The sequence below is a fragment of the Polypterus senegalus genome, chromosome 3 (genome assembly GCF_016835505.1).
Source record: "Polypterus senegalus isolate Bchr_013 chromosome 3, ASM1683550v1, whole genome shotgun sequence".
In the NCBI taxonomy this organism is placed as follows: Eukaryota; Metazoa; Chordata; class Cladistia; order Polypteriformes; family Polypteridae; genus Polypterus; species Polypterus senegalus.
Window position 1 is genome coordinate 292,509,399 of NC_053156.1, and position 18,529 is coordinate 292,527,927.

Genomic DNA, 18,529 nt, shown 5'->3' on the forward strand with positions numbered 1-18,529 from the left:
TCAGGTCAATAGGTGAAACGGTTTGTGAGCCACAGGTGATTTAAAATCCTGGACAGACAAACGAACAGCCACGGTAGCGTATTATATAAGAAGATATGAAAAACGTTTCTTTTTTAGTTATGTTTTCAACAATTCCTGCCTTGCATTTCATCCTACATTTACACAGATCATTGTAGAAACAGAACGCAAATGTGTTCCAAATAACGATATATTATTTACCCTCTACAATTCCAGGCACTTCACATGCAGATAAACACATTTGAACTGGGAGAGGTTCTTGCCCAAGTGGAGTTCTGATCAACACATTTACAAAACAAAAGACGCTAATAAAGAGGTGCAAAGGGATTTAAGGTGGGCCGGGATTACGATATTTTTCGTAGGCTTCAGGGATTCTTGTGTTAAGCAGCTGCATTTCTAAAACAATGGTGTGCTTAGCCCTCTCAAAGTATACATTGTCCTTGACTAAAGTTTTTAAGCTTAGCAGCAAGATATTGGTGGTTTGCAGCTACAAAGAGAAAAATAATAAAATATGCAGACGCAGGTTTTTATGATCTAACCTTTAATGTACTCGCGTGCATTAGGATATAATACTTATTTTCATATATGTTTATAATTCTCTTTGAATATACGTAAATCATCAACTTTAAGAATATTCCTAGTCAGTCTTCCTAAGACAGAAGTTGAGATGATCTGCTTTTGTGATTATGGGGTTTAGGCTCAAGGTGCCCCCACATTCTAACCTTATGTGGCACTGCTACAGAAATGCCACCTGATTTGCTTTTGTCTCCTAGCCGTCCTCAGTGTCAACCCTGTGGCTACCTATGCGCCTTTAATATATGGGTTATAGGGAAATAAATCAGGCACATTGAGCAGACGGTTGTAAAGAAGACCTTTTGGGCATGTCCTGTTGCTGTGGTTTCCCAGGGTTTTCACGGAGAAAGAACACTAGGATACATTAAAAAAAGGCAAGAAAAGAAGGAAAAAGAAAAGAGAAAAGGTGTTCCACACTGAAAAACGACAAATGTTGACTATCCACGGCCAGCCTGCTTACAGAGGTGGCCACCACGAAGACTTTGCCAGCCGACCCACTCTAAAGTATAAATAGATGGAACAGTCAGGAGAAATTAAAGTGGGTGAGGTAAGAGTGATCCTTGCTTATCTGGGGTAGCGCGTTTGGAGACTCTGGGGGAAAAAGAGAACAAGGAAAAATGGACTAACATTATTATAAATGTCTGGAAACTGCCTGGATTTTGGTTTTTGTCTGGGGCGAAGGGTGTCTTTTTTTTTCTTTTAAGGTATTTACATACTGTATGACCAGCTGTGTTATATGGGCTGGAAACGGTGGCACAGGAGACAGAGCTGGAGGTGGCAGAGTTAAAGATGCTAAGATTTGCATTGGGTGTGATGAGGATGGACAGGATTAGAAATGAGGACATTAGAGGGTCAGCTCAGGTGGTATGGTTGGGAGACAAAGTCAGAGAAGCGAGACTGTGTTGGTTGTGCAAAGGAGAGATGCTGGGTATACTGGGAGAAGGGTGCTAAGGATAGAGCTGCCAGGTAAGAGGAGAAGAGGAAGGTTTATGGATGTGGTGAGAGAGGACATGCAGGTGATGGGTGTAACATAATAAGATGAGGAGAACAGGAAGAGATGGAACAAGATGATCCCATGTAGTGACCCCTCACGGGAACAGCCGCAAGAAGACAAGAAGAAGAACAACATCAACATTTATTTCTATAGCGCATTTTCATACAAAAAGTAGCTCAAAGTGCTTTACATAATGAAGAATAGAAAAATAAAAGACACAGTAAGAAAAATAAAATAAGTCAACATTAGTTAACATAGAATAAGAGTAAGGTCCGATGGCCAGGGTGGACAGAAAAAACAAAAAAAACTCCAGACGGCTGGAGAAAAAAATAAAATCTGTAGGGATTCCAGACCATGAGACCACCCAGTCCCCTCTGGGCATTCTACCTCACATAAATCAAACAGTCCTCTTTGGATTTAGGGTTCTCACGGAAGGACTTGATGATGATGGTCACGTAGACTTCTGGTTTTTGATCCATCCATCATTGTTGGAGCATCATGAAGCTTTGAGTAGGTGGAGGTGGCGCAGGTCATCACCACAAAGAAACCGGAAAAAGAAACAGAAGAGAGAGTAGAGGTCAGTACGGATTTTAGAGCCACCATGAATAGTTATTATGATGAATTGAACATACAGAATATCAGGATTAAGTTGAATTAAGTTATAAAAAGGCCATGTTAAAGTAGTGTGTTTTCAGCAGTTTATTAAAGTGCTCAACCATATCAGCCTGGTGAATTCCTATTGGCAGGCTGTTCCAGATTTGAGGTGCATAGCAGCAGAAGGCCGCCCGCCTCACCATTTCTTTTAAGTTTAGCTTTTGGATTTCTAAGGAGACACTCATTTGAGGATCGGAGGTTACGATTTGGAGTATAAGGTGTCAGACACTCCGATATATAAGATGGAGCAGATTATTTAAGGCTTTATAAACCATAAGCAGAATTTTAAAGAAGAAGATTTGTGGGGATGTGGGGGAGGGAGGTGCGTTCACGAATTCGGTTGTTGCCATTTATGTTTGTATTCTTTTTTTATTTGTATACTTGGGTGATGCGCCCCCTGCTCACTTTGCTCACCAACCCCCTGTCTCGCTATGAAGTGGGGGGCTAAACGCACGCTAAAAAGATCAGGACGCTCCTCTGAAACCCCCTCTTAAGCGGTGATACAATGGAAAACAAATAGGTTTTTTTTTTACCTCCTCTTTGCTCCATCAGCTGCTTGCTTGCTGCTGCTGCTGCTGTGCCGCATGATCTGCATCTCGCCCGGGGCTTTGAACATTTAAAAGCCTGTACAGCAGCTGTCCTTTTGTCTCCCCCAGTCATCCTCAAACACTATTCGATTTGTTTTCACTGTTCTGTTATTTCACGAGTAATATTTTCTGTTTCTTTGCGTTAATGTGATTGTTACTCTCATTTTTTGATACTTCTGAATTTTCCTACTTCCATTATCTCTAACCTGCTCTGTATGGGTATCACGCCATCGTTTTTTAATTCTTTTACGATGTTCTACTTTGTCTTTTTCCGGCCCTGAATTTTTAAGAGATGAGAGCACAGGAAGTGTGTCTGCCAAAAGCATTCCAGCAACTGAGAGGTTAGATGCCCGTGGTCTTGTTTGAAAATGGTTGTAAGTAGCGCGTGACTTGACCATCTCGCAGGACGTGAAAGTGTCTGCCTGTCTGTTTCTCTTCAAAAGATCACGTCTCATCACAGGACAAAAAGTCTCATCTCTTCCCAATATTTATTTATTTATTTTTAACTTTAATTAACTTTTAACAAAATGATAGATTTTGGGAATATCATATATAACAAAGTAAAGATGACAAAATGTATTGGCTTGGTCAACATTGGTAACAGCACTTCAGAGAGTTAAACTGGGGCAGTGTTCATTCTACTAGGTTTCTACCCATCGTGCAGTTGATACTTACGAGATGTGTACAGGGCATGGCAGCGCTCAAAATAAGACCAGAATAAAAATGAACTTCGTAACAGTCACAAACAGGCAAAATCATTTGATCTGCAGATAACCGATATAAAATGTCACACATTCCCTCCAGATCAAAACGATGACATATAAACCATTTTCACTTTCATTACTTGACTGTTGCCACACCTTCAAAATGGTTGGTAGTTTCTATTTTAGCTGAACTTTGATTTAGAAAAAATCCATTTCTGGATGTTGTTCCATAAACTTTTTAACAATATCTTGTTTTATATGTTCATCTGAAGTGCGTAAACCCATAGATTTCTGCCTCTGATCATATATCATTTTTTTCTACCATGCTTCAGGTTTCTCCATCCAAATCAGATAACAGAATTTTCTGGACAAATCTTTTTGGTGTTCAGCTCAGGGTCAGTGGCTACCAGCTTACTCCACCATTCCGTTTTATTTATCTTTTCTAAATGTATAGGGTGGTCCAGATCTGATTATGCAATTTTCATTAAGTTTATTCCATAAAAAAATCACCCAAAAAATCCCGGACCATCGAGAAGTGTGCGAACGGACGACATGAAGAATCGTCTTCGCGCCAAACTGGAATCGTCCCCACATAAAATCAAAGTCATCCTGACGATCTGAATCTGCATAATTAGATCTGGACCACCCTGTATTGTAAAAACCTTGCCATCTTCAATAAGCCATGAGCTTTCTTCTACTTTCACATCGTTGTACCTGTCACAGTCAATTACTGGAGGGTGTCCCTTTAAACCCACTTTTAAGTTTCGCCTCTGGAGGTCAACCCCACCACGTCTTTACCTCTCAGTCTGAACCGCTCATCAAACGGAATAACAATGTCAACTTCAGAAAGGGTTTGAGTCCATCTGTAATTTGGTAAACCAGCATCGTTAACTGAGTTTGGTTTCATTTTTCCTTTATCTTTTTAATCTTCCTCACCTTCTGAATCAATCCATCCATCCATCCTCTTCCGCTTATCCGAGGTCGGGTCGTAGGGGCAGCAGCTTAAGCAGAGAGGCCCAGACTTCCCTCTTCCCGGCCACTTCTTCCAGCTCTTCTCGGAGAATCCCAAGGCGTTCCCAGGCCAGCCAGGAGACATAGTCCCTCCAGCGTGTCCTGGGTCTTCCCCGGGGCCTCCTCCCAGTTGGACGTACCCAGAACACCTCACCAGGGAGGCGTCCAGGAGGCGTCCTGATCAAATGCCCAAGCCACCTCATCTGACTCTTCTCGATGTGGAGGAGCAGCGGCTCTACTCTGAGCCCCTCCCGGATGACTGAGCTCCTCACCCTATCCTTAAGGGAAAGCCCAGACACCCTGCGGAGGAAACGCATTTCAGCCGCTTGTATTCGCGATCTCGTTCTTTAGGTCACTACTCATAGCTCATGACCATAGGTGAGGGTAGGAGCGTAGATCGACTGGTAAATTTAGAGCTTTGCCTTACGGCTCAGCTACTTTTTCACCACGACAGACCGATGCAGAGCCCGCATCACTGTGGACGCCGCACCGATCCGCCTGTCGATCTCACGCTCCATTCTTCCCTCACTCGTGAACAAGACCCCGAGATACTTGAACTCCTCCACTTGGGGCAGGATCTCGCCCCCAATCCTAAGAGGGCACTCCACCCTTTTTTCGACTGAGGACCAGGGTCTCGGATTTGGAGGTGCTGATTCTCATCCCAGCCGCTTCACACTCAGCTGCGAACCGATCCAGAGAGAGCTGAAGATCACGGCCTGATGAAGCAAACAGGACAACATCATCTGCAAAAAGCAGTGACCCAATCCTGAGTCCACCAAACTGGACCCCCTCAACACCCTGGCTGCGCCTAGAAATTCTGTCCATAAAAGTCAGGAACAGAATCGGTGACAAAAACGCTGTAACTTATTAAGTTTTTTACATAGAAAATCACCCGAAAAATCCCAGACCATCGAGAAGTGTGCGAACTGACGACATGAAGAATCATCTTCACGCCGAACTTCGCCCCGCATAAATCAATGTCATCCAGACGATCTGAATCTGCATAATTAGATCTGGACCACCCTGTATTGTAATAGCCTTGCCATCTTCAATAAGCCATGAGCTTTCTTCTACTTTCACATCGTTGTACCTGTCACAGTCAATGACTGGAGGGTGTCCCTTGAAACCCACTTTTAAGTGTCGCCTCTGGAGGTCAACCCCACCACGTCTTTACCTCTCAGTCTGAACCGCACATCAAATGGAATAACGATGTCAACTTCAGACAGGGTTTGCGTCCATCCGTAATTTGGTAAATCAGCACCGTTAACTGAGTTTGGTTTCATTTTTTCTTCATCTTTTTCATCTTCCTCACCTTCTGATTCAGACCCTTTATTGTCAACTTCACTGGTTCTATCTTCTGTGCTAGCAGTACTATTTTCTGTTTTCTTCTTCTTTCCAATTTCTGATTGTAACCTCTCTGCTTCTTCATCTGTCAACTCTTTTATTCTCGGTTCTTCTTTATCATGCTTACTGTTCTTTTCAGCAGCACGTTTGGCTGCTCTTTCAGCCTTTTCACGTGCCTCTCTTTCCAGTTTAGCTGCTTTATTTTTTTTTTTATAATAGAGAGTGTGGCACGTGGCTGGGGGGGTGGTACCCAGCCGGGACGCCCAGGAGGACCGGAGAAGGGCTTGCGCCTCCTTCAGACCACGAGGGGGTGACCACCCTGATTGCTTTGGGGACCACTGTAGGGGCCCGTGGTCACCGCCAGGGGGCGCCCCAATGCCTACACAGCCCTGGATCTCAGCACTTCCGCCACTCCCGGAAGTGCTGGGGGGAAGAGGATCAGGGACACCCGGAGCGCTTCCGGGTACGCAGCTGGCACTTCCGCCACACTGGGGAGTGCCGGTGGAAGACTGCCGGGAAGCACCTGGAGCACATCCGGGTGATTATAAAAGGGGCCGCCTCCCTTCGTTCAAGGCTGGAGTCGGGTGAAGAGAAGGACAGAGCTTGGTGGAGGAGAGGAGTGGAGGCGGTCTGAAGAGCGAGGCATTTGAGTGTGAGGCCTGGGGGAGTCTTGGGGGTTTGTGTGTGCACTTATTACTGTAAATATTAGGACTGTAAATAAACGTGTGGTGGGGCTTAAACATGTCTACCTGTCTGTGTCCACAAGAGATAAGATTATTTTAATACAGTTATTTTCACCTTGTCTCCTTCTCTGTGACCTGACATTTGCACGATAGACATATGAGTGCCGACAAAATAGCACCGAGTAAAATGCGGCGTCAAAATCATGCCGACAAAATCGCGAAAGTTTTATTAAATATGAATTACTAGTTTAAAGCATATATAATAATGTTTATTTTAGAAATCAATATTATGAGACACAGCACGCAGATAGTCCTTAAGATCACGCCCTGCATATGTAGGAAGAATTGCAGCAAGATGTCTTGATAGTTCAGCGTATTTAGACTTCCTGGCTGCCTGGCTGCTGGTAACTCTGCTTTGTATACGACGCGTTATGCCAACCCTCGACTGAGTTATTTGTTGGCGGCATGCCATCAGCAGTTATAACAGTTATAACCTAGCACATAATGTGTACATAATGCGTACGTACGCGTCCCACTCCCTTGGCCTCTCGCGATTTTGTCGCATTTGTCGAAAACCAGTTAGCGGGTTTGTCGGCGCTCAATTGTCCGTCACGGTTTTGTCGGGGCGCATATGTCTATCGCGCTTTTGTCGGTGAACCCTCATGGTTTTCGTGCTGAGATTGTGTAAGTTATATTATTTATCACATCAGTATCGCAGGAAGAGGTCCAAGGACGGTTTGAGGTTGACCTGCCATCCAACTTACATACCGATGTTCAGTGGAACCTCGGGTCACGATCATCTCTGAACACGTACAAATTGGGTTACGACCAAATAGTTCACCAAACTTTTGCATCTGTTCACGACCACACGCTTGGGTGACGGACACGAAAGTTTCCCTTCCGGTTCGTACGCGCCAATGATTTCCACACGTGTTCAGTCTCTCCCTGTACATTCCCTGTGCAGCGAGTGAGCGAGATAGAGAGAGCGAACGAGCGAGCGAGAGAGAGAGAGAGAGAGGAAGAGCGAGCGAGAAATAGAGAGAGAGAGAGAAAGAGCGAGCGAGAAATAGAGAGAGAAAGAGCGAGCGAGAGAGAGAGAGAGAGAGAGAGAGAGAGTGTGAGAGAGAGAAAGAGCGCGAGCAGGCAGTTAAAGAATGCACTGGCTTGTTTTCCTCCAGTTCCTGCTCACTTCCTTCATGCCAGAACTCGACTCATGCAAGGTTACTTTTCTTGGTTGTTTATGGTTAGTTTTTGTATAAATTACAGAATTTTCAAATGTTCATTTTTTTCCATGTGCTTAAAACTCATTAAAAAAAGTGTTTACAGCGAGCGGTTCGTAAGGCTGTAGCGTGAACTCCTGCAGTGTTAGTTTTCTCTGTAGTTCCAGGTTTTCTCAGCGTTATTCAATGTTTTTACATTTAGTTTACTATTACGCTGTGCATTCTATGGGATTATTAACTATTTTTGTGCTTAAAAATCTTTAAAAATATATATATATTTACATACAGCTTGTACGGTCCAGAACAGATTAATTGTATTTACATACAATCCTATGGGTGAAATTACTTCGGGTCACGACCAAATCGGGTTGCGACCGGAGTTTTGGAACGAATTACGGTCGTGACCCGGGGTTCCTCTGTATACCGATATCGGCCGGGAAAGGTCGAAGTGTTGTGCTTGTCTTGTTATTTCTTTCACACCCCTAAGCTCTGTCCACAATGCAGCAACTGTCACACTTGTCAACAGAAATATGGGAGTCAGTAAGCCTTACTCTCTGGTAACCCACAATAACACAAAGGGGCACATCGATCGTGTGGGTCGGCCCCTCTCTTCTATACGCAAGCAATAGGGAAAAAAAAACACATTATAGGTAAAGTGCACCAAGAAACACACTGTGACTGTCCTGAGTGTGACATCAGGCTCAAAACGTGTCACACGAAGGACGTGTACTCAATGTGCATCAAGCACAGCAATGGACACTGGACACACTTTTCCTACTGGATTCATGTTGAAGGTTTGATATTTACATGAAATTGCAATGTTTTAGCGTGTTTTTAGGGTGGCAAACGTAACACTATGAGCGGTAATTGGACTTTGGTGCCCATCTACCCTCGCAGACCTAAATTGAACTAATAAAGGGTCTAATCTCAGTATCAGCTGTTCTTTTTATGCGTTGTGTTTACCATTATTTCTCTTTCTACAGGAGAAAGACACAGAACCCGTACCCCTTGAAGTGGAGCTAATGCGGCGCGTCTGCAGGGCTCCCACTTGCCCGGGTATAATCCAGCTGCTAGACTGGTTTGTGGGACCCTCTGTAGTAATCCTAGTCCTAGAGCGCCCCCTGTACTGTACGGACCTGCAAGTGTACATCAAATCAAAACCCGGGGGCCTGAACGAATCCAAAGCCCGGCGGATCTTCCGCCAGGTGGTGGAAGTCATGTGGCACTGCCAATCCAGGGGTGTCTTCCACAACGATCTGAAAGCAGAGAACATCCTGATACAGCGGAAGAGCAAGCAAATCAAGCTCATCGACTTCGGCTGCGGGTTCATCCTGCAAGATGAGGCCTACAAGAAGCTGAGGGGTAAGTCCTTGGCCGTCACGTGACGATGCTCACCGTGCTGACGCAACGGACCCTGATTGGCACATGTGTCCACACCTTCACAGGCACTGTCCAGAACTTCCCCCCGGAGGTCTTCCGGAAGAAGTGCTACAAGGCTGTGCCGGCAACATCGTGGTCCCTGGGCCTGCTGCTTTTTAACATGCTTTGTGGGGAAAAACCCTTTGTTTCCAAGAAGGAAATCCTTCAGGGCATTTTCCAGTACAAGCGCTTCATTTCACGAGGTACGAGGGCGCCATCTAGCGTTCTCTCTCTTAATAAACCGGCACCCACCTGCTCATTCTCACCATTTTCTGCTCCTCAGACTGCAAAATCCTGATTGAGCATTGCCTGTCGCCGTCCGCCGACAGAAGGCCAACCTTGGAGGAGATCTTCAGTCACCCCTGGATGAGTACGAGTGCACCCGGATCTGGTAGCCTGATGAGGTGACTAGTACACCGAGGTGACCCTCATGTGTATCCTTCATGTCTTTCAGAGAGGAAGTCCTTGCTGGCTCCGGTGATCTTCAGGAAGTTGCAGCGCTTTTGTGAGGGAGCTTGAGACTGGCTAATTATGGGATGTTTCAGTAATGGTCATCTGGTCCAAGGTGACCACGGATGAGAAGATTGTTGGCTGTCTGTGGTGAGCAGCTCTCAAGACTGTGACAGCTTGAGGCGCCTTCATGGGGAAGCAGCTGGAAGACACAAGGTATGGCCTGCGCATTGCCAGTTCACGTCAAGTCAGATGTGAATGAGTTGAGGAGCAGTTGTTCCAATCTTGACATATCCATCCTGCTGCTCAGATATCTGTCTTCTCCATTCATGCTTCTTATTTCATGAGGGTCATTGAGCATTACGTAAACGGGCATGAGCTCTGGGCGAAGCTCCTTTCCCCTTCGTAGTCTGTAACAAAATACAACATTGTTAGCCCCGCAAAAGGTTGTAAGCCGCACTTCTCGTGCATCATGGGGGAGGTCAGGGAGCACAGGAAACCTCGGCAAGGAGCTTCACAAAGCAGTAATTATTATACACACTCAGCGGCCACTTTATTAGGTACACCTTGCTAGTCCCGAGTTGGACCCCCCTTTGCTGTACTTCTTCATGGCTTTGATTCAACAACATGCTGGAAACTTTCCTCAGGGACTTTGGTCCATAATTGACATGACAGCATCACACAGTTGCTGCAGATTTGTTGGCTGCACAGTTCAGCACGGATACTGGGACTACAAATCCCATCAGGCAGCAGGAGTGCACTGCAGGTAATGAAGGATATCGTGAACTCTGCGCACAAAGTTTCCAACCAGCCAAAGCGCAATCTCAAAGACCACGGGGTACGTTATTCTATATGTACTGTACTGTATATACTCGCTGGCCACTTTATTAGGTACACCTTACTAGTACCGGGTTGGACCCCCCCTATGCCTTCAGATCTGCCATAATTATGCATGGTATCAATTTAACATGATGCTGGAAAAATTCCTCCAAATCTGGTCTATATTGACATGATGCCATCACACACTTGCTGCATATTTGTTGTCTGCACATCCATGATGTGAGTCTCCCATTCCACCACATCCCAAAGGTGCTCTACTGGATTGAGATCTGGTGACTGTGGAGGCCATTTGAGTCCAGTGAACTCCTTGTCATGTTTGAGATGATCTGATCTTTGTGTCATGGCGGGTTATCCTGCTGGAAGCAGCCATCAGTAGATTGGGGACACTGTGGTCACAAAGGCATGGGCATGGTCAGCAGCAATACTCAGGTAGGCTGTGACAATTAAGTGATGCTCAGCTGGTACTAAGGGGGCCAAAGTGTGCCAAGAAAATATCCGCCACACCATCACACCACCGCCAGCCTGAACCGTTGACACAAGGCAGGATGGATCCCTGATTTCATGTTGTTGACGCCAAATTCTGAGCCTGCCATCCAAATGTCGCGGCACAAATTGAGACTCGTCAGACCAGGTGATGTTTTTCCAAACTTCTATTGTCCAATTTTGGTGTGCCCGTGTGAATTGTAGCCTCAGCTGCCTTTTTATAGCTGACAGGAGTGTCATCCGGTGGGATCTCCTGCTGCTGTAGCCCACCTGCTTCAAGGTTTGACATGTTGTGTATTCAGAGCTGCTCTTCTGCACACCTCGGTTGTAACGAGTGCTTATTTGAGTTCCTGTTGCTTTTCTATTAGCTCACACCAGTCTGGCCATTCTCCTCTGACCTCTGGCATCAACAAGGCATTTTCACCCAGAGATCTGCTGCTCACTGATATTTTCCCTTTTTCTGACCATCCTCTGTAAACCCTACAGATGGTTGTGTGTGAAAATCCCAGTAGACCAGCAGATTCTGAAATACTCAGAGCAGCCCGTCTGGCAGCAACAACCATGCCACATTCAAGGTCACTTCAGTCCAATTTCTTCCCCATTCTGATGCTCGGTTTGAACTTCAGACGTTCCTCTTGACAACGTCTACAGGCCAAAATGCATTGAGTTGTTACCATGTGCTTGGCTGGTTAGATATTTGTGTTAACAAGCAGGTGTACCTAATTAAGTGTCCGCGGAGTGTATATACCCCGGCTATAAATTGGGGAATTCACAATAAATGTTATGCACATAAACAGCCACTAGGTGGCAGTGAATTTTTCAAAATCCATGGGTAGAAGAGCCTATAATAAGTGTAGTGTGAGTAAGAAGCCACTAGATGTCAATGTATATCCTACGGCTATACTGTACATAGAGGAACACAATAAGTGTAATGTGCATAAGCAGCCACTAGATGTCAATGTATATCCTATGGCTATACTGTAGATAGAGGAACACAATAAGTGTAATGTACATAAACAGCCACAAACCTACCATAAGTATGATGTAAGTAAGCAGCCACTAGATAGCAATGTAAACCCTACGGCTATACTGTGGATAGAGGAACACAATAAGTGTAATGTACATAAACAGCCACTAGATGGCAATGTATATCTTATGGCTATACTGTGGTAAGAGGAAAACAATAAGTGTAATGTACATAAGCAGCCACTAGATGGCAATGTATACCCTATGGCTATACTGTAGACAGAGGAACACAATAAGTGTAATGTACAGAAGCAGCCACTAGATGGCTGTATGCCTTCTAAAGCTGTGGGTAAACAAACGTACCATAAGTATGATGTGTGTAATCAGCCACTAGATGGCAGTGCGCCTCCTAAAGTTATAGATATGATGTAATAGTAAGTGTGATGAGGACAAATAGCCAATGACTCCACAGGTTCATAAGTCATAATTGAGTCCAGTCCAGTTCTTACATGTGTGTGCTAATCAACATACAGAACATCATCACTCTTCGACACCATGATTAAATAAAAAGTAAGTAGAACAACCTTACTTTGAACCTTCTGTGTTCCTTATTGAAAATTGTCACAGCACATTTTTCATAACTTGGTAGCAAAAAATTATATAAGAAATGTGGTACAGCATTCTCTTATACAGTAGGTTCATAAAGTCCTCTTTGTCACGTGTACTTGTTACAAATTAGCCCAGTCTGCTTTGTTTTGTTTTGTAGTTCTTTAAAAACGATGCCCTCCTATTTGTTTAATTTTTTTTTTTTTAAGTTCACGTATCAGAGAATGTTAGTACTTGGTGCTTTGATTGGCACATGCAAGTGAGAAAACGGACGGCAGTAACCTACAGAGCCATTGCCTGTTTGTCTTCAATACAGTTACCAGCAGCCCAACTATGTACAACCTGAGGAGGCGCACTGCCACTTGCGACGATGCGGGTTCACTCCATGCTCCCATTCAGCTGCTGGGAGCTCTGAACCTGACACCGTCGGTAATGTCACCGATGAGCTAGGCAGTGAGGCACAACAATGAAGCAAGAGGATGGTGCAAAAAGTGCGAAAGGTGCTTTTATTAAAACCAACAAAACAAAACAGCGTTCAAATAAATAGTGCAGTGCTTTAAAAATCTTAAAATAAATCTCTATTATAAAAAAAAAAATCCTGGGAGGGAGACTAGGGAGACGAGACGTGATCTTCTCGGAAGACATTTTGACGTCCGCGCGAGACCAGGCAGTGAGGCCACATTTAAAGCAAGTTCAAGGACATCTAACCTAGCAGCTGTTGGAATGCCTTTGACAGACAGACATCATGTGCTCCCAGCTCTAAAAACAATGACAAGCGATAAGCAGAACACGCAGCTCGCCAGCAGCAGCAGGAAGCCAGCAGATGATCCGACTACTTTTCCTTAGCGTGCGTTCAGGCCCACCCTGACCAAACCTTTCACAATGCGAGTGGCAGAGACGTGAAGTGGCAAAAGGACAGCTGCTGTACAGGCTTTTGAATGATCGACGTGCAGCTCGACAAAAAGAACGCCCAGACAGCAGATGATCCGACGACATCTCCTTGTTCAGCCATCACAACACGAGCAGCGTTATACGTCCTGCAAGAATGGTGTAACCATGCCCGGGGCCGGAAATAAAGAACAAGTATTGTTTTTACCAAAGCATATGTAGCAATTCTCATGAAAATAACAATCTCTTTAAATTGTATATCCGGTAAACCAAACCCGGGGGTGGGCGAGCAAAGTGAGTAGGGGGCTTCCATAAAAATGAGTGATAGGTGTAGGTTAAAAAAACAATAAATCAATGAGGTTAAAACAACGGCTGGAAGCTGTTCCTTTAAAAAAACACAAAGCCTTTCTTCTACTGGTGACCCCTGCCTCTCCCGTTCAGGCTATGCACCAGGGGGTCACCCTACCTGCAGCCGACCTTCTCTCTGCCTTCTTCTGCTGGTCCGTTCGCCTCACCGATCCCTGGCTCTGGTAGGCTTCACTAAACCGCAACTTGGGGTCCCCAATGACCAGGGCGCTCATGCAGGGGCTTTCACGTCCCAAGTCCCGATTCCCGCCGCCTGATGCAGTGAGCCATCCTTCTTCCGGTCACTCCCACTCTTCATAAAATGCCCAGCGGGAGCGACCACAATCGACTGCTCCTTGGGTACCAGCCAAACACCCAGGCTTTACTGCTCAGCTGCCCTCGAGCCTGCGCCCGCTCGTTCACTCACTCTTGCACCGGCTTTCCTCTCCTTGCTTCCTGCCACCTTCTTCTGCAACCTCCACTCCTTCCTTTTCCTTCTCTTTTTCATTTTTTCTGCTAGCCACCTCGTGTTTCTGTTTATTACGAGGATGTCGATCAGATGTGGCAATTAGCAGCTCCCGGGAACAATTACGGATGCGGATGACTCCTCACCTGTGCACCTCGCCCGCATCACGAACTCCCCAGGAACCGATCCGCCACACACACCACAGCCCCTTTCTGAGCCGCGAAGGCAGCGATTATTTCTTTTAAAAAAGTGTCCTTCTTGACATGAGCTGTGGACCCGCGACACACCACACCACCTAGTGGCTGCTCGCCCACATTGCACTTATTTTGGGTTCCCTTATTTCCAGTCTGAGGAGGTAAATTGTCATCTAGGTGCTGATTAGTCACAATAATAATAATAACTAATAATAACAAACCTCCGTGTTTGTTTTTCAGGATACACACTTTTAAGATTTTTTTTTCTTTGAATTGTTGTTATTTTATTAGTTTCACTTTTATTTCAGAACTTCATGAAAAATAATATTTGGAATCTTTCGAGTCCCACCGTGCTGAATCTTTTTAATGAGGTCCGTGAGACGTGTTTAATGACTTTGTAGCATAATTCAGGACAGGTTTCTCTGTTTGGAATTTCAGCACAGACAAAACGATCTTCATCATCATCATCATCATCAGCATCATCATCATCATCAGTTAATCATTTATTTTGCAAAGTAACCAATAAATGCATGCGAGGTAAAGTCCGTTTTTTGAAATTCTCTTGACTTAAACTTGAAAACCTTACAATATTTCCATATTTCTGACATATCACCTGTGTCCATATATTCGATCTCTATTCACCTTTTCGTTATTTCTCTGAGTAATAATTTCTCGTTCTTTGTGCTAATGCGATCTTTACTTTCTTTCTCTTTTTTCACCCTGTCGTTCATATTCTGTATCTTGCTCTTCATGTGTTTCGCGCCTATGTTTTTTTTTTTTTTGAGTCTTTTGAATTCCACTTTTCATTTTCTCTAACCTGCACTGCATGTGTTTGGCCCCCTTGTTTTTTAACCTCTGTGAAGGACAGCCGGGTCCCCATGCCCGGCAGGGACGCCCCTGCTGCTTATGTTCCGGGGGAGCCACCATGGGCAGTTCAATACCTCCCCCCGGGACGCTTGGTGGCAGGCTCCCTGGCCGACGGTGATTCCCCAACCACCCGCAGGGCTCCATGGGAGATGGAGTCCTCCACAGCTTGGTTGGGGCCTGTGGTGGACGCTAGGGGGGGGCTGTCTGCTTCCCACAGCCCGGTTGGACGAGTCTTCAGCCCCACCCGAAAGTGCAATTAGGACCAGGTGGTTAATCACCTGGAACGCTTCCGGGTGGGCTTTAAAAGGGCCCACCCACCAGCACTCGAGGAGCAGGAGTTGGGAGGAAGGTGACGAAGCTTGAGGAGGAGTGGTGGTAAAGGAAGGAAGAGAACTGTTTTGTGCTTGTGTTTTGGGGACTGTGTTTGGGCTGTGTGGCACGGGGAAGACGTGTCCCACAGCCGAAGACAAATAAAAGTACTTGTACTTTTTATACGTGCCTCCATGTCCATCTGTGTCGGGTCAGGCGCCTATATAGCGCTTTTGTTACACCTCTTTATGACGTTTTACTTTGTTTTCTGCTCTTTGTCTTTTATTTCTGACCTCGCTTTATCCTGCTTTTGTTTCAATGACACCTGCTCCACAGTGATTACTTTCCCTTTTTCGAGTAATAATTTCCGTTTGTTTGCGCTCCTGCTATCTTTACTTTCTTTTTTTATATACTTTCTAATTTTCCTACTTTCATATTCTTTAACTTTCTCCACATGTGTATTGCGCCATTTTTTTTTTTGTTTGATTTTTAAGCCTTTCGAATTCCACTGCTTTAATAATCTCTAACCTGCTCTGCGTGTATACAGGCAGTCCCCGGGTTAGGTACGAGATAAGGACTGTAGGTTTGTATTTAAGTTGAACTTGCATGTAAGTCAGAACAGGTGCATTATTTTAATGAATGCTATTGTTGACCGACTGTAACCAAGTGCTCTGCCAATGAATGATGGAGTTTCACTTCTCTCTGACCTTTTTATATTTCTACTTTATTTTCCATGATGATGGCTTTTCTCTTCTTTACTGTATCACCAGCACTTGCATCAGATTTGTGTTTCAGAGACATTCTTGAAAAGTGAAGACAAAAGGTTAAGATGAGCTCTTCTGCACAGCACTGTACACGCTATCACAGCAGGAAGGCACCCGTCGTCAACACGTCTGATGTACTGACAAGAGACGACTTCCTGCTATGTACGTAACAAAACAAGCAGGCTTGCTATTGAGAATGAATGGGGGCAGCCAGCCCACCTCACAGTCACCTCCACTACAGTGTGCTGCCTGCAGCGTCCGCCCACCGAGAACGAATACGGTGCGGCCAAAGGTGCGTAGTGAATCGCCCAACCCCAATTCAAAAGGTAGCCATCCGGGGCACACTACAATGCTATCCCCGCCGCCCTGTTCACCCTCAATGCCATCCATTCAGCCACAACTGGGTTACCACTTGCAGCATTATCGAGAAGGAACGGGGCAGCCGTGTGTGGTGGGCGGGCAGTGAAACCGCTTGCCACCGGTATCCGCCTGAAGGACACTACAGCGAAATCGCACCCCGCCATCCTGCCACCGCTTGCAGCGTCCCCAGGCCGAAGATGACGGAGCGGCAGTTACTGAGGCGTATGCGTCGCAGCTGCGGCCCCGTTCGTATGGACTACCTGTATAGCGCCAACGTCCGGATTGGACCTGCTTTTTTTTTTCAATTCCACTTGTTCCGGGCTGATAATTACTTTCCTTATTTTCAGAATTTGCACCTCGATTATTCTTTTTCGTTTTTCTCTCTCCAACGCTTTTGAGTCCCTTTTCTCTGCGCTGTTTTATTCTTCACTGAAGAAAGTTTAACCTCCATTCAGCTTAAAATAATTAAGGTAATGATTCACACTGAATATTTTCAATCCTAACCAATATAATTATTTGTATCTTATTGAACCCACAATTTTGAAGTTGAAGCAAATCATTTAGAGTGATTTGTGTAATTCACTTGTTTTATACTGAAGTAAATCTATTTTTTAAGTTGTCACAATTTAAAATGGCTTATTGGCCATAAACTGTTTTTATGCTATTATAAATATTATGAATATAACACATTCCAGTGCTGTATTTTTTACATTTATTTAAAAATCTAGTGAAAATACACAAGAATTTTGCAGTATAAATCTAAAATATACAACAAACAATTATTAAACGTTTCTATAGCTTTCTTGAAAGTGTGTTTAATTACGAGTTCTTATACTTAAAATTAACAGTTGAGAAACAGGGTTACTTACCAGAAATCCTGCGTTATAAAAGTCTGCTGCTGAAAATGACCAGGGGCCTCGTGTATAACGCCGTGCGTAGAACTCGCACTATAACATGGCGTGAGCACAAAAGCCAAAATGTGTTTATGCACAGAAAAATCCAGATGCAGGAATCTGTGCGTTCACCAACTTCCACGTTCTTCTGCTACATAAATCCCGATCAGCGTGAAAACTAACGCTCGTGCACGCGCTTTATGTGACGTCCCAACTCCTCCCAGAATTACGCCTCTTTGAATATGCAAATCAATATAAATCGCCCTTAAGCGCAGCCTTCTGTGAAAAGACAATGAGAAAAGCACGGGGAAAACATAAGAATTTCAGCAAATAAACCAAATGGAGGCAAAGGAAAAACATACAATTTGTTCAAATAAACCGTGGAATAATCAACAAAAGGAAGTTGATCGAGTGACATAGCGTGTTGGAGAAACTTGAAAGCTCACATTCACAAATCGCACAGTGCCGGGAATAAAAAAGAAGTCACATATCAAAGTCGCCGTGAAAAGCCGAGTTGTAGCCCACCGTCTGAGTGTCATATGAAAGTTTATTAGGGTACAGAGAAAAAAGGCACACGGTGGGGAAAAAGCACGAAATGTCAACTTCAATCTCAACATTTCCACTTTAATCACATAGTTTATTTAGTCATTAAAGTAGAACATCATAAACTTCATCTTAAAATCATTTAATTAACCAGTTTCTCAAATCACATCGTGATTAAAGTAGCACGTTAAATGCTTTGTTTTGTATTTGATCTTCTATTTGCTCTATGTGTGTGAATCACTACTTGCTTCTTAAACCGGCTCTCTTCCTCCAACAGGACACAGAGTCCATTACATTCGTGATATTACAGCTCTCTGAATAACTAGAATACTGAGATGTATACGTGAT

The 18,529-nt window shown here is 44.6% G+C and overlaps 1 protein-coding gene and 1 pseudogene across 1 annotated transcript; one reads left to right on the forward strand and one right to left on the reverse strand.

Annotated features, from left to right (window-relative positions):
- Positions 1 to 3,728: 3,728 nt before the first annotated feature.
- Positions 3,729 to 6,710, reverse strand: LOC120526715 (annotated as a pseudogene).
- Positions 6,711 to 8,540: 1,830 nt separating this feature from the next.
- Positions 8,541 to 9,726, forward strand: LOC120526716 (serine/threonine-protein kinase pim-2-like). The gene is made up of 5 exons (XM_039749872.1): positions 8,541 to 8,582; positions 8,772 to 9,150; positions 9,234 to 9,410; positions 9,491 to 9,577; positions 9,662 to 9,726. The coding sequence occupies exons 1-5, from the start codon at positions 8,541 to 8,543 to the stop codon at positions 9,724 to 9,726; spliced, it is 750 nt and encodes a 249-aa protein (XP_039605806.1).
- Positions 9,727 to 18,529: the final 8,803 nt, after the last annotated feature.